The sequence below is a fragment of the Borostomias antarcticus genome (assembly GCF_949987555.1).
Source record: "Borostomias antarcticus genome assembly, chromosome: 6".
Lineage (NCBI taxonomy): Eukaryota > Metazoa > Chordata > Actinopteri > Stomiiformes > Stomiidae > Borostomias > Borostomias antarcticus.
This window is the reverse complement of record NC_140239.1, coordinates 10282266-10296702: the sequence shown is the minus strand read 5'-3', so window position 1 is coordinate 10296702 and position 14437 is coordinate 10282266. Positions and strand designations below refer to the sequence as shown.

Sequence of the window (14437 nt, the reverse complement as noted above, 5' to 3'; positions counted from 1 at the left end):
TCAATAAATAAAGTGCTCTGACACTAAAATGAAATACATCTGTAATGTGGAAGACGCAGGACTGTAATAAGTGTGTCCACTCATTTCAAATTAAATTACCGTACCCGAGGGGGGTGGTCTGTTTTCAGCCACGGGGAGAACATGCAAACTCCAGAGAAGTAGTCTCGGAGACCTTCTTGGTGTGAGGTGCGATTTTGGGGTTCAGTGTCTTGCACAAGGACGATCAGGCACAATGTCGGGAGCTGGGATCGAACCGGGGACCTCGCGATCCCCAGCCGGCCGCTCTACCTTCCGAGCTACTTGCCACCCGAGCTCGTGCCTTTGCTCATTTGCTTTCCCCCGGTTTGGAGGAGTGGCTTCAGAGGGAGGCCTGAAGGACAGGGGTGGGGATTTTGTCGGTTGCATTTGTCAACATCATTTAAAAACATATAAATAAAAATAGCAGGAAATCGCAAACCGCATACTGCACCTTTAACCGCTGACCCCTGATCTGTAACCCCCTGAGCCCGTCTACCCCTCCCAGTCTGCCATGACGATCTCTCCTCCCCCCCCCCCCCCCCCCCCCGGCCCAGATGCGTTCGGAGGAGACGGCGGACCTGCTGGCGGAGAAGGCCCAGATCGCGGCGGAGGAGGCCAAGCTGCTGGCCCAGAAGGCGATGGAGGCGGAGTCAGAGATGCAGCGCATCAAGCTGACCGCCATCCGCTCGGAGGAGGAGAGGAGGCTGATGGAGCACAAGATGCTGGAGGCCGAGATGCTGGCGCTCAAGATGGCCGAGGAGTCCGAGCGCAGGTGGGAGGCGGAGGGCTCCCTCAAGATACTTAGAGGAGTAGTTTGGCATCATATAAGCCCTTTTTATAAGGTTGTTAACGATCATATCCAACGATCCATACATACATTTCTTTGACAGGCATCGCACTCTTGAGATATTAGCACTCATTGCTCATGTCACAGCTGAATAGTACACATTGGAGCTCTATGGGCATAAATATGCTCATAGAGACCCATCAGCTGACCATATAATGGCTCTTTATGGGCATACCTACATATAGCCATTGTGTACTTACATGTAGCTGTGACACTGTTAGCCCTTTTCCACCAAGAAGGAACCGTTTCGGTGCCGGTTCGTGAACCTAATTTTGAACGGTTCCAAGCATTTCGACCAAAAAGAAATGAGTTCGGGAACCCCAAAGTTGGTTCCGAACCGGCACCAAAAAATATTAGGTTTTTCAGCGCGAACCGTGATGATATAATGACGTACAACGGTTCCGCTCAAAACTAGTCGAAACGCGGTCCCGTTCCCTAGATGGAACCAAGGTTCCAAGAATTCTGAACCGAACCGGTTTACGAACCAGAGTTACCTTGGTGGAAAAGGGCTATGAGAGAGCAATGAGCACTGACATCTGAAGAGTGCAATGTCTGTCAAAATGTTCAAATGTTCAAGGACCGTTGTTCACAGACCGTTGTATATGATGGTAAATAACCTTATAACAGGACTTATGACACTAAATACCAAACTACTCCTTTAACCTTCAAACACACGCACAGGCACACACCTCACATAAACACAAAGACACACACACGCACAAAGAAAACATCAGAACATTCACACACACACACACACACACACACACACACACACACACACACACACACACACACACACATACAAAGAAAACATCAGAACATGTTTACTAAACTAATGGAGCCTTTGTCCAAGCTGTTGCGGACACACACACACACACACACACACACACACACACACACACACACACACACACACACACACACACACACACACACACACACACACACACACACACACACACACACACACACACACACACACACACACACACACACACACACACACACACAGTGTCTCCTGGCCTGGAGCTGGTGGTTAATAGGGCTGATTAATTATCAGCAAAGGTAGCCAATCAATTCCTCCCTAGAAAAGAAGAAGGGGTCGATCCCCCTCTCTCCTCTCCCCCTATCCTTCCTCTTCCTCTCTCTCCTATCCTCTCTCCTCCTATCCTCTCTCCTATCCTCCCTCCTCCTCTACTCCCTCCTCTCTCCTCCCACCATTCCTCCTCTCTCCTCCTATCCTCTCTCACCTCCTATCCTCCCTCTCCTCTCTCTCCTCTCCTCCTATCCTCTCCTCCTATCCTCTCTCTCCTCCTATCCTCCTATCCTCCCTCTCCTCCTCTCCTCCTATCTTCCCTCCTCTCTGTCTGCTGTCCTTCCTGCTAACAGCCTAGGGGTCAGACAGACTTGTGGTCAGTGCTCGCTGTTTCTCTCCGTGTCTTTGTTATTGAGAAAGCAGTTAAGAGTTGACTTATGAAGCGCTCGGAAATGGATGAGACGATACGAGGCAGATTAATGACTACTACAACCACGGCCTCTTGGATCAGCCTTGAAACAAACAGCATGGTGCTGTGTTAGCAGTTAGAATTCTTTAAATCGACCACCAGAAAGTCCTCATTGTTACTTTGGTTGTACTAGTATAGTGCATGCTGCAAAGCCAGGTGTGTGTAGAGAGAGATGTGTAACACATCTAACACGGCCTGCCTCAGTAATACAGGCAGTGTTTTCATGGTATCGTGTGTGTGTGTGTGTGTGTGTGTACAATATATATGTGTGTGTGTGTTTGTTTGCTTGTTTGTTTGTTTGTGTGTGTTTGTGTGTATGTGTGTGTGTCGATATATGTGTCTGTATATGTCTATGTGTGTGTGTGTGTGTGTACTGTGTGTGTGTGTGTGTGTGAATATGTGTGTGTGTGTGTGTGTTCTCTCAGACATGGGGAGGAGGGTTTTTGGTTAACCTTGTGACCAAGGGCGCTGAGACTCTGTTGTTTCTCCTGTCCTGTGTCAGTGAAGGTGAACACTGAACAGGAAGGTGGTGATGGATTGATTTTCGATACAGTATTTTTCTATCTGTGTCTCTCTGGCCTGAGAGTGTATTTCCATGGTGCCCCCCCCCCCCCCCCCCCCTCTCTCTTTCTCTCTCTCTCTAACTAAATTCAATGAGGCTTTATTGGCATGGCCATACCAAGTGCAATATTGCCAAAGCACACAACACACTGTCTCAAATTCAAATGGCTTTATTGGCATGACGTAACACTGTACATATTGCCAAAGCAAGCGTTTGGACATTGAAAAGCAATGTCAATAAGATGAATATAGCTGCAAGCAGCAATGTGGGGATCAAGCAGGACGCGCGACCAGCGCATCAAAGACAACAAGCGAAACATGCCATAGAATTCGAATTGCTACCGCAGTTTTGAAAATTGGGCATACGGTTCAGAATAAACGCACTTCCAACTTTGACAGATTGGTGGCGCTAGAGAGTTTGAGGTGTCGACATAGACTTGGTGACAGGGGTGACGGGACTTTACCCGATGAGTGTGCCTAATGTGGTGATGATACATCAAAACGTTACAGAGATATGACCACACTTCCTCTTTTCCTCTTGGACGCCTTCGACAATCGAAAATCCCTGTAATGCTTTTGTGGACATTGGTCTAGAGAATGTGTACAGCTAGTTTCATGTAGATTGTTGAAAATCCCTAGGAGAAGATACATTTTAAGGGTGAGGTGTGGACATGAGACTTGGTGAGGAGGGTCAGGGCACTGTCCCGAATGAGTGTGCCAATTTTCACAACTTTTGACCATACGGTTCTATAGGCTGCCATAGACTCCAATGGCAGAAGAAAGAAAGAAAGAAAGAAAGAAAGAAAGAAAGAAAGAAAGAAAGAAGAAGAAAACGTACAAACACAATGGGTGCTGCAGCAGCTGCGCTGCTTGGCCCCCAACTATGTCTCTCTCTCTCTCTCTCTCTCTCTCTCTCTCTCCCTCCCTACGTCTGTCCCTCTGTGCGTGTGTCTGTCTCTCTGTCTCTCTTTGTGTCTTTCCCATCTGTCCCTGTGTGTGTGTGTGTGTGTGTGTGTGTGTGTTGCCCAAGCCAAAAGCTAAGGCACTGGCAAAATGATGTTCATTGTCTGTGATAATTGGAAGTCGTCATATATGGAGGAGACTTTCTCCTGTATCCATAGACTGCCATACATTACATCACTGAAGCCCCAGACGCACTGGAAGAGTCTGACGCTAGCGTTTTGAAGTACACCAATTGTGGCCGATCACGCACCAAAAGCGTTTTGAGGCGAGTCAAACTGCCTTGACGCTTCTACTCCGAACTTGTTTACATTTTGGAGCGTCAAAAGGGGACAAATCAATCTAAATTAAATCAGCTCCCTATCAAAGCTGACTGCAGTGCGCCATAGGAGCGTCAAATGAACCACGTCAAATGAAGCGAGTCAAATGAAGCGCGTCAATTGACTCGTTGCGTTTGGGGCTTTAGGAGACAGTCAGTGAATATCCAGTGCTTCCACATCTATTATTGTTTGTGTTCAAGATTTTGTTAAATTATGTGAACACAAATAGTCATTGAAGTGTGTGTGTGTGTGCGTGTTTGTGTGTGTGTGTGTGTCCCTGAGCGTGTTTCCATGGTGTCCTCCTATCTGTCTCTATGAATGTCTCTCTCCCTTTGTCTCTGTGGTCTGAGAGTCTACCCATGCTCTCTCTTTCTGTCTGTCTCTCTCCCTCCCTCTCTGTCTCTCCCCCCTCTCTCTCTCTGTCTCTCTCTTTCTCTGTCTGTGTCTCTGTGTCCTGACTAGAGATGGGTATCGGGAACCGGTATGTTTTGGTACCGGTACGTCATTGGGTCAGTACTGAAATATCGATAAGCTCATGGACAAACGGTGCTGCTATCGGTATTTAATGCGTTCGTTTAATAAATCCATGGAGCCACATTCGTTTCATAAATCAGCCAACGCAGCTGCACAGCCGCTTGCCTCCGCACACAACTTCAACGTGCTTCATCAAGTCACCTTTTTTATGGCTTTTCTTTTGAATGGCTCAAGATCTACCTGCATAGCCTCTGGTCGATCGTGATCGCACCCCTGTGCTGAGGGAGATGCCCACAGCCCTTAACCCCAGTTCCCACCCCCCTTCCAGAGGGACATTATCAGACACCCTCATACCCGCTTGGCATGCAGTTGAAAAGGGAAACATCATAGGTGAGCTTGCCAATGTGTAAAAAGTAGCCATAACCAGCAATGGCTGGACAAATATCACACAGGATCACTATTTTACAGTGACAGTCCACTATGTAAATAAAGCCCAACTGAGACAGAAAGTCCCATCGACCCAGGCAGTGTGCGACTCCCAAAGTGGTAGAGCAGTATTGATAAGAGTATCGATAAGTATCGGTATCAATAAGCAATATCGTTATCGATACCGGTATCCATAAAATCCTAACGATACCCATCCCTAGTCCTGACAATGTTTCCGAGGTCTCTCTGACAGAGTGGGGTCTCTCCATGGTCTCTCCAGGGGCCTCATTTATAAAACTGTGTGGAGAAACCGCGTTACTAAGCTTGCTTACTTGAGGAAATCTGAAAAAATACGCACAAATAAATCTGATTTATACAGTAACACAGTGTGTATCATGTTGACGAACGCCAGTTTCACATTATAATTAATAATCTGACAGACTGTGGTCTCTCCAGGGCCGGGGAAACTGGTCTCTCTGACAGAGTGCGGTCTCTCCGTAGTCTCTCCAGGGCTGAAGGAGGCTGGTCTCTCTGACAGAATGTGGTCTCTCCGTGGTCTCTCCAGGGCTGGGGGAGGCTGGTCTCTGACAGAATGTGGTCTCTCCATGGTCTCTCCAGGGCTGGGGGAGTCTGGTCTCTCTGACAGAGTGTGGTCTCTCCCTGTGGTCTCTCCAGGGCTGGAGGAGGCTGGTCTCTCTGACAGAGTGTGGTCTCTCCCTGTGGTCTCTCCAGGGCTGGGGGAGGCTGGTCTCTCTGACAGAGTGTGGTCTCTCCCTGTGGTCTCTCCAGGGCTGGGGGAGGCTGGTCTCTCTGACACTGTGGTCTCTCCCTGTGGTCTCTCCAGGGCTGGGGGAGGCTGGTCTGTCTGACAGAGTGTGGTCTCTCCCTGTTGTCTCTCCAGGGCCGGAGAAGCTGAGCAGCTGAAGCAGGAGCTTGTGGAGGCCCGGGAGTCTGAGCGCCGGGCTAAACACAAGCTGCTGGAGATCACCAGCAAGGCTGCCTACCCGGTAACACACACAGACACGCACACACACACACACACACATAAACTCTGAAACCCACCCACCACACACACTCTTCAGCCAACACCAACACAACACACACTCTGAAGCACACACTCTGAAGCAAGCACCAATACAACACACACTCTAAAAAACACACACTCTTCAGCCAACACCAACGCAACACACACTCTGAAACACACTCTTCAGCCAACAGCAACACAACACACACTCTGAAACACACTCTTCAGCCAAAACCAACGCAACACACACTCTGAAACACACTCTCCCTCCCTCTCAGCCAACCCAGCCCCCCCAGTCAGTTGTCCAGCCAGGGGTCCAGTCAGGTGTCCAGCCAGGTGACCTGCCAGCTGACCTGCCCAATCTCAGCTTCAGTAGGGAGAACCTCAGCTTCGACTTCAAAGACACAGACATGAAGCGCCTCTCCATGGAGATAGAGAAGGAGAAGTGAGTGACTGTTCCTCTCTCTCTCATCCTCCCTCTCTCTCTCTCTCCCTTCCTCTCTCACGCTCTCTCCCTCTTTCTCTCTCTCCCTCTGCCTCTCTCTCTCTCTCATCCTCCCTCTCTCTCTCCCTTCCTCTCACGCTCTCTCCCTTTCTCTCTCTCCCTCTCTGCCTCTCTCTCTCTTTCTCTCTCACTCACTCTCCCTCTCCCTCATTCTCTGCCATTCTCTCTTTCTCTCTCTCTCCCTCTCCAACCCTGCATGCTCTGCTGTTGCCTGACTTCATCCAATCAGACTCATTCATGCCGCAGTAACTGCCATGCTCCCTCAAGCGTAGAGGGGCTCAAATGTCACCAGGCAGCACGGCCCGCTCGCTGAAGAGTTGGGCTGGATTTTATATATCTGTTTATACAATGGGCAATTGCGACCTTGCAATCTGATTGGTTAAGAGACGTTTTGTATTCACGATAGACCGTGGCTGGCTAAAGGCTCTTTACAGTTTGATTTGAGTTATTACTGAGCCACATACTAAAGCTTTCTTTCTTGTCTTTTTTTTTGCATAGCAGTTTTGCATAACAGTAGGACAAACTAAAGAACAAACAAGAAGAAACAGACAAATAATTGCTTAGACAAATAATTAATAAATTAAAATATGTAACTAAAAGATGAATATATAAGAGCCGCCAGTTGTGCACTGTGCTCAAAGATACTACCATGGTGTGTAAGTCACCAACAGGGTGTGTGAGAAAACGGCTAAGTGAACTTCATCCCACCCCAGCCTCATCCAGATGGGAGAGAAATGGGTCCCACCTAGCCGGAGATTTCCTGATTGAATCAGTCCTCAAGGGTCAGAGGCAGCGTTCCCGAATCGCATACTTCTACTTTTTACTACCAGTATGTGCTACAGCTGCCCCTAGAAAGTACGTGCTTTGCACGCTGTATGCATCCAATTGGGACATACTACCTTGTCATAACATTGCGCCTTGAAATATGACCACATCCGTCGCCGTCCATTAAGCGACATTAGTCCACAGCTGGGATTCATCAAAACGCCTCCGGCGCGACTCGCACTTGAATTTCGAAGTATGCTGGCTTGCATACTGCAAAATACAAACGGATGTAGTAGGACATCCTGTTATTTTTGCCATACTGTGTGTGGCATACTATGTATTGAGACATACTACATACATTTTTGGCATACTATATAGTATGGAAGTACGTGATTCGGAACGCACCGAGTCTTTCCATCTGTACTACTGCCATCATAATCAGCCATCCGACTCTGGAATGGAGGGGGAGACGACCACTTCCATTCCCTCAGGATGAGTGTCTTAGCAACAGTCATTCTCAACATCAGATTGCGGTGTAGCTATGGGGAAGCTTTCAGGTGACTGTGACCAGCTAAAGATACTGTAGCAAGTCCACCTTTCAGCTGAAAAGAGTCTTTTATAGGCCTTTCAGTACCAGTGAAATATTTTGGAACAGAAGCCAATTACAGTGGGGTGAGGTGTGAGGTGTGAGTGCCTTCAGACACCTTACACCTGTCACACCGTGGCCAGACAGAGGGACAAAAAGTGCACAACCTGAATTTAGAATAGTGAAGACGGTGGACAACTTTGAAGGTACAGTATAACATGGTCATTTTCACATTTTTTTTAGTTTGTAAGTGCTATTTGCACAAGAGCACATTGAAGAAACACAATAAAAACGTGAAATGTATCTGTTTTGGAGTTTTGGAGAAACTGGAAGCTTAACATTTTCAGTCCAATTTCACTTGGGTTGAAAATGCTCCCCTTGACATTTTTCCCTTTCTTGACGTCACACTTAAGTGTGAAAAACCCGCCCCCAGTCCCCTACACCCGCCCCCAACAGTAATCTGTCTGTCTCGCACACCTGCTGTCTTTGCGCTATCTATCCAACACGGTAAGGCAGCTCTGAACTGTTTCTCCTCATCTTTTGAATAATTGCAGTCTTAATGATGACCACCTCTAATTTTTATATATTTTGTACAGAAGTTTTATAACTGTGTTTGTGGTTGTCATATAAATTGGGAGGTTTTTACCATGATCTCATTGTCTGATTAGTAGCCAACCTAGCTAATGTTAGATAAAAGAATCTCTAGCTATCTGTCTTTATCCAGCATGTTGACGTTAGTTAGCCTAATGTTAGGTACGATAGCTAGCTTAGCTGTGTTAGTTATCTTAGCATGCTAACGTTAGCTCTCAATAACTGGTCTCTAACGTGACCGTTGTGACACGATTTATTTTTAGCCATAGATCAGAGCCTATATAATGTTAGTGTTGATATTAACTAACCTTGGTTATCTAGCTAAGATGACCAAACATGTTTTCAAAGCTAACATTATTTGGACGAGGTTAGCTGTGGAGGAACTGTGTTCTCCCACTCATTTAGTCTCCCACTTGCTAAAACCAAGAGTCTTTCCAGTAGCCATGTTGATGTGTCATAGTATGAAAAATGCAGGTGTAATTGATCAAATTAATTGTGGTCCCATTCTGTTTATTGCATCAGCCATTCCAGTGAGCCACTATGCACAATATCAGGATCTTGGCTCTCCTAAATCCTAAATGGAACAGGGCCATAATTTTGTTATTAATTGCACCCGTGTTTACCCTGCTATGACACCTCAACAAGGCTGCTTAGAAAAGGGTCTGTTTGACCTGTGTGTGGTCATGTTGGTGCTAGTGAGGTTAGTAGGTCTACCTGGCAGTCTGGTACTATTATAATGCCATTTATGTTACATGTATTTGATGTAAAAGAGCTAAGCTTTTACTAATATACTGTATATTTTTCTCCTTTTGCAGCATACATTTCCAACACTTACTGTAGTAATGACCATGGTCTTCTTTGTTCTGATGTATTCCAAATGAATCTATCCAACACGGGATTTGAGCGACAATCAAAAGCTGTTTATTTACCCAAATCAAATCATCTGAGCTCAAGCAGGGTTCTTATGGTTTGGGGGCGTTCCACCCCCCACTTCGCATCTAATGTCTCTCTTGAAAACTTCTTTATCATCTCGTCCTGGCCTGGGATTAGAGCATGTCCCCCCTCGGGGATCTCGCTCCATGCTGCCAGCACCTGCTTGTGGGCCCTGGCCACAGCCATGCTCAATTCCTCACAGTAACCACTCAACGCATCACTTGTGAGATGAACATCTGCTTGCCACAGATGACCTCGAAAGGGCTAAGGCCCGCCTCCCGATTGTGTGTTGCTTGAATGGAGCAAAGCACGAGACTCAAAGCACGCCCTCCTGATGACTTTGTGAGTCTCTCCTTGATGACACGGTCCACTACTCTGAGGATGGTAAGGACAGTGGAGTGAATCTGTGTTGCCAGATAAGGGAGCAACCATTGTGATGCAACCAATTTCTGACCTTGTCGCCACACTTCGTCTGAGTAAATTTTTTCCCCATTCTCCATCCATGTCCACACCCCCCCTCCCCCTCTCAGTCTCCGCCTGCATCACGTTTAGGTCAGTGATAGTATCAATCTGATACGGGGGTGCGGCTTGGACTGAGGGACAAATGCGCTTGTATGGTCTCTCTGTCTCAAGCTGCCTGTTTTGCTGCTTGGTCAGCCAGAGTGTTACCTTGACTCTCAGGAGTGTCTCAACGAGTGTGTCTTCTGACCTTAATCACAGTCACCTCTTTTGGCAGGCTGATGGCCTCCATGAGCTCCCTGACCAACCCCCCATTCTTAATGGGCTTCCCTAATGCTGACAGGAAACCTCTCTGTTTCCAAAGCTCTCCAAAGTCATGCCATGTGCATACCGACTGACTACATGGATGTTTGCAGTCTTGCCCTTTGAATGGAAAGTGATGGGAGGCCTTTCACATAGGTGATTACGCAACGCCTGATGATAGGTGGTTTGGGAGTTGTGTAAACTCATTGGCGTTCGAGTGAACTGATATTGATCTCCGTCAATATTGAAAGCTGTCCACGGTTGCACCTCTTCTGCAAGAGGGACACTGTAAAAGCCTTGTGTCATGTCTATGAATGAAACCCATTGGTGTTCAGGTTTCAGGGCACCATCTTATCTACATACTCATTGGCCACTCTGTAGTTCACACAGAGGCGCCTTTCACCTCCTCAAAGATTATAAGGAGGGGCTTGATCCCCTCAACCGCGCATGAGGAGAGTGGATACTGATGAGTACATGGAGGAGGCCTGCCTGTGAAGGTTCCATTTTCAGAAGCCCACAATAATTTTGTCTTTTGCCCAGATTGGCAGCTCTGCTAGGTCAGGTTTGTTTACCCGGCTCAGACTCCATTTGACTTTCCCTTGTTGGAAATGAAGGGATGAATTGATTTTTTCAACACATCAAGACCCAGTAGGGGTTATCCTACCGGTCCCACCTACACAGAGGTCGTGAGAGACACAGGTCCCAATTCCAGCAGGAATGGCCTGGTTTTTCTCACCCAAATAGCCCCCTGCACCATGCATGCCTTGCTTTCACTCTCTCATTTTGATGTCTGTTCCCTCTAGACAGTGATGAGGAGTGACTGTAACCACCCCCCCCCCCCCCCCTCCCCCTCGCATCAAGGAGGAACTATGTTTTGGCGTTTGTTCAAGGTGGTTGCTACTTACAGGCCTTCTGGCTTTTGTAACAGGGCGGCCTAGGACGCGGAGCGGCGGCAGCTACTGATAATGGGGAGCCGTGTATGAAGTTGGAACAGCTGTTCTCTCCTTTGTTTACAGTTCTTTCTCCAATGGCCTCTGCTCCCACAAAAATGACAGCGCTCTCGTTTGTCATCCCTAGCTCTGAATGGGATCTGTGGAGCTCTGGCTTTCTCCTCTACTCTCCTGACCTTGGTGGTGATTGCTTTAGTTAGAATGTCACCGATCAACGGGTGTCTGGCCTGAGCCATGTTCACATCATCTACATCGCGTGGATGTTTTACACTAGCCGACCAGCATTCAAGATTGCCCTCTGCACCGACAGTACCACCCCCCAATCGTAGGGGGCGCAAGTTCGAAGCAGCTGGTGGCAGTGCTTTACATTTATGATCCCTCCTCTCCTTCCTGAGCTTGTCAGGGGGCGGAAACTCAGGCTCCTCCTCTAATCTCTCGTTATCTCTGTCCTCATCTGACAGCATTGTCAGCCCTGCCCCCTGCAGTGGGACGGGCTCATTTTGGTAAGATGAGACAGACCTCGGCCCGTCATTGACGGGTGTTCTATCTCCTCCTCCCTAGCCTACTCTCCCTCTCTCGCTGGTAGTCAAGCGACTGGCTTACTGTAGTTTTGACTCTTGTGCTGTTGTGAGGGAGGGGCTGAGTCGGGGAGTGACAGATAGAACAGCCCCAGCGCTCTGCTGAGGTGGAGTGCTGGGTCACGCACTGTATGATTTTATCACAGTGACCTAACCAACAACGCTTCCCTAGAATGTATATATCTAGGCCCATGCATACATATTTACACATATAACTTCCATATGCAACAATAAACATAAATCACAAAATCATCCTGACCCCACAGGTCTTCTTTTAAAACTAACACATCATCCCCCCCTATTCCATGTGGATGGACCCCAGGACGGCACCCTGTGGGTCTTATTTAAGGAAGGATAAACACATCATCCACCCTCTTTCATGTGGACGGAACCCCAGGACGGAACCCTGTGGGTCTTATTTAAGGAAGGATAAACACGTCATCCACCCTCTTTCATGTGGACGGCTACCGTTGTGCACAACTCCTTACATACAGTATAGGGAAATACTTCCCAAGACAAAACAATGCAAGCACCTTTGCAGATACCTTGGCATTACAAACATAAGACATGTAGCTACATACATTCACATCCAGCACTGGCTAGTTTTACGTGTTGAGAGACTATGTGTGGTATATTTGAGATTTACTGATTCATTTTTATGATCGGGATACCGAACCCACTCACCCATTTGGGTCTGATTGTATAACCGGGGTCGTTCAGGTCACAGCTGCACTGCCAGGCGTCTCCCGTGGCATTAGCTGTCTGCTTTGGCTGACGACCAGTCTTGGACTTGTTAGGGCTCGGTGTCCGATCCGGGCTTTCACCTGTCACCTGAACCGCCTGGAAAATTCACCTGAGTCTCACATCCCTGCTTTGTCCTGTCTGACTGGCCTGTTCCTGCTGTGACCCTCGTCAGTCTGAGGTCCTCCCCCCTACCAAACCTTATCCCTCTGACTGCCCTGTCGTAGCCCGACCATCACCTGCCTCCAATTAAGCCCATGCGTGGGCTTTTCCACTAAACCTGCCTGATGTGTCTGCTCACGGGTCCCCTGCCACCCCCCCTCCTCTCCCTTTTTGAGGAAAAATGTAATACATTGAGAGAATGCATATTGTCTTTTTTCCTTTTATAGCCAATCCATGTTAGATAATAGGCCTAATTGTTGAACCCTCTTGTGATGTTTGGTATGAGGGGCTCTCAGAGACCAACAAGGCCAAACTGCGGAGGGTGATCACCCTGGGGTTCGAGCTCTGCTGGGTACAGTGCTCAACCCTCCAGCAGCTCTACAACCAGAGGGCAGTGAAGAAAGCAAGTAAGATCGTGAGACTCAACTCACAACCTCAGCACCTGCTTACAGATCCTGCCCTCTGGTAGGAGGTATGCTTCCCCTGTATTTAAAACTAACGGGCAGGGCCAGCTTCATCCCTTCTGTGATAAGGCTCCTGAACAAACATAATCCTCCCTCCCTTCCATCGCTCCCCCCCATGAGTGGATGAACTGGCCCCGCTGTGCCAACACCCCCCCCCTATGTGGACACAAACATGCACACAATGCACAAGCACTTCTGCGCAAAATTATTTTTAGAGACCCTACCTCTTGCCTTTTAGTGATTTTTATTGTGATGTGATGCACTGTGATGGGTTTTATTTGTCTGACTGAGGCAAAATGAATTTACCTTATGGACAATAAAGATATAATGTAATCATGTGTCACACAAAGGTGTGAGGTTCTTTTAAAATACCAACAATAATGCGTTTCCACTATTGAAATAATGCAGGACCACAAGAGAAAGACCTTCCAATAATTTGTTTACTAGTAAGATTGTGTACCCGCAGGGCCACTCTGGATGAATATTTCATGCCGGGAAATGTAGCCCCAGTCAGGCCACGAGCCGAGCCGACGAGGTGAGATGGAACACCTTCAGTTTTGTTTTGTTGACGGCGGGGGGGGGGGGGGACTAATTGACTGATCACTGGGAGGCAGTAGTATTAGCACTAGTTACTGTATTGAACACCCCCCCCCCCCCCCGCTCTCTCCTATTATATTGTTATGCAGTCAAACCTGTGTAGGTCTACTACAACTTTATCAGTGTCATTTGACAGCTCGAACGTTGTGTGTAAAAGGGCTAACGTTACACCTTATTTGATTCCTGAATGACAGCATGCTATAGAAATGACAACACTGCACTGGCTCACTGGCAAGGGGAACACCAGACTATGCACTCCATCTCCAAATAACGTTACTCCTTCATGGCCACAATGTGGTGTTTGAGAGCCACTCAACTATTATTGTAGTGTCTTGAATATGCTGCCTCTAGTAGAATTATGGGCTATAATCTTTCCACTGTGTTTAACTTGACATGTAAAGTAAATTTTAACTGAACTTATTATACTGTAGCACATTGTATAATGTATATATTAATGCATTGAAAGGACTGGACTATCTGGTTAGCTAGCTATATTAATTTACTGTACCTACGTTCATTACCCATCGAGCGTTCGAATGGTGACAGCTAACGTTTGTGGATTATTAGCTAGTAGCTAACGCTAGCTAATTTTATATTCCCCATACGCTCATCATGAAGTTAGCTAGCTAGCTAAGCTAGTGACTTTCATAAAGACAATAGTTGTGCAT

General features: G+C 47.4%; 1 protein-coding gene across 1 annotated transcript in view; it reads left to right on the top strand.

Moving 5' to 3' along the window:
* nf2a (NF2, moesin-ezrin-radixin like (MERLIN) tumor suppressor a) overlaps positions 1 to 14437 on the top strand; it is an 89336-nt gene that overhangs the window by 33847 nt on the left and 41052 nt on the right. The window contains exons 12-14 of the mRNA XM_084439265.1: positions 573 to 790; positions 6013 to 6118; positions 6414 to 6580. Of these exons, the coding sequence (XP_084295391.1) occupies positions 573 to 790; positions 6013 to 6118; positions 6414 to 6580 (491 nt within the window). The remainder of the gene's footprint in view (positions 1 to 572; positions 791 to 6012; positions 6119 to 6413; positions 6581 to 14437) is intronic.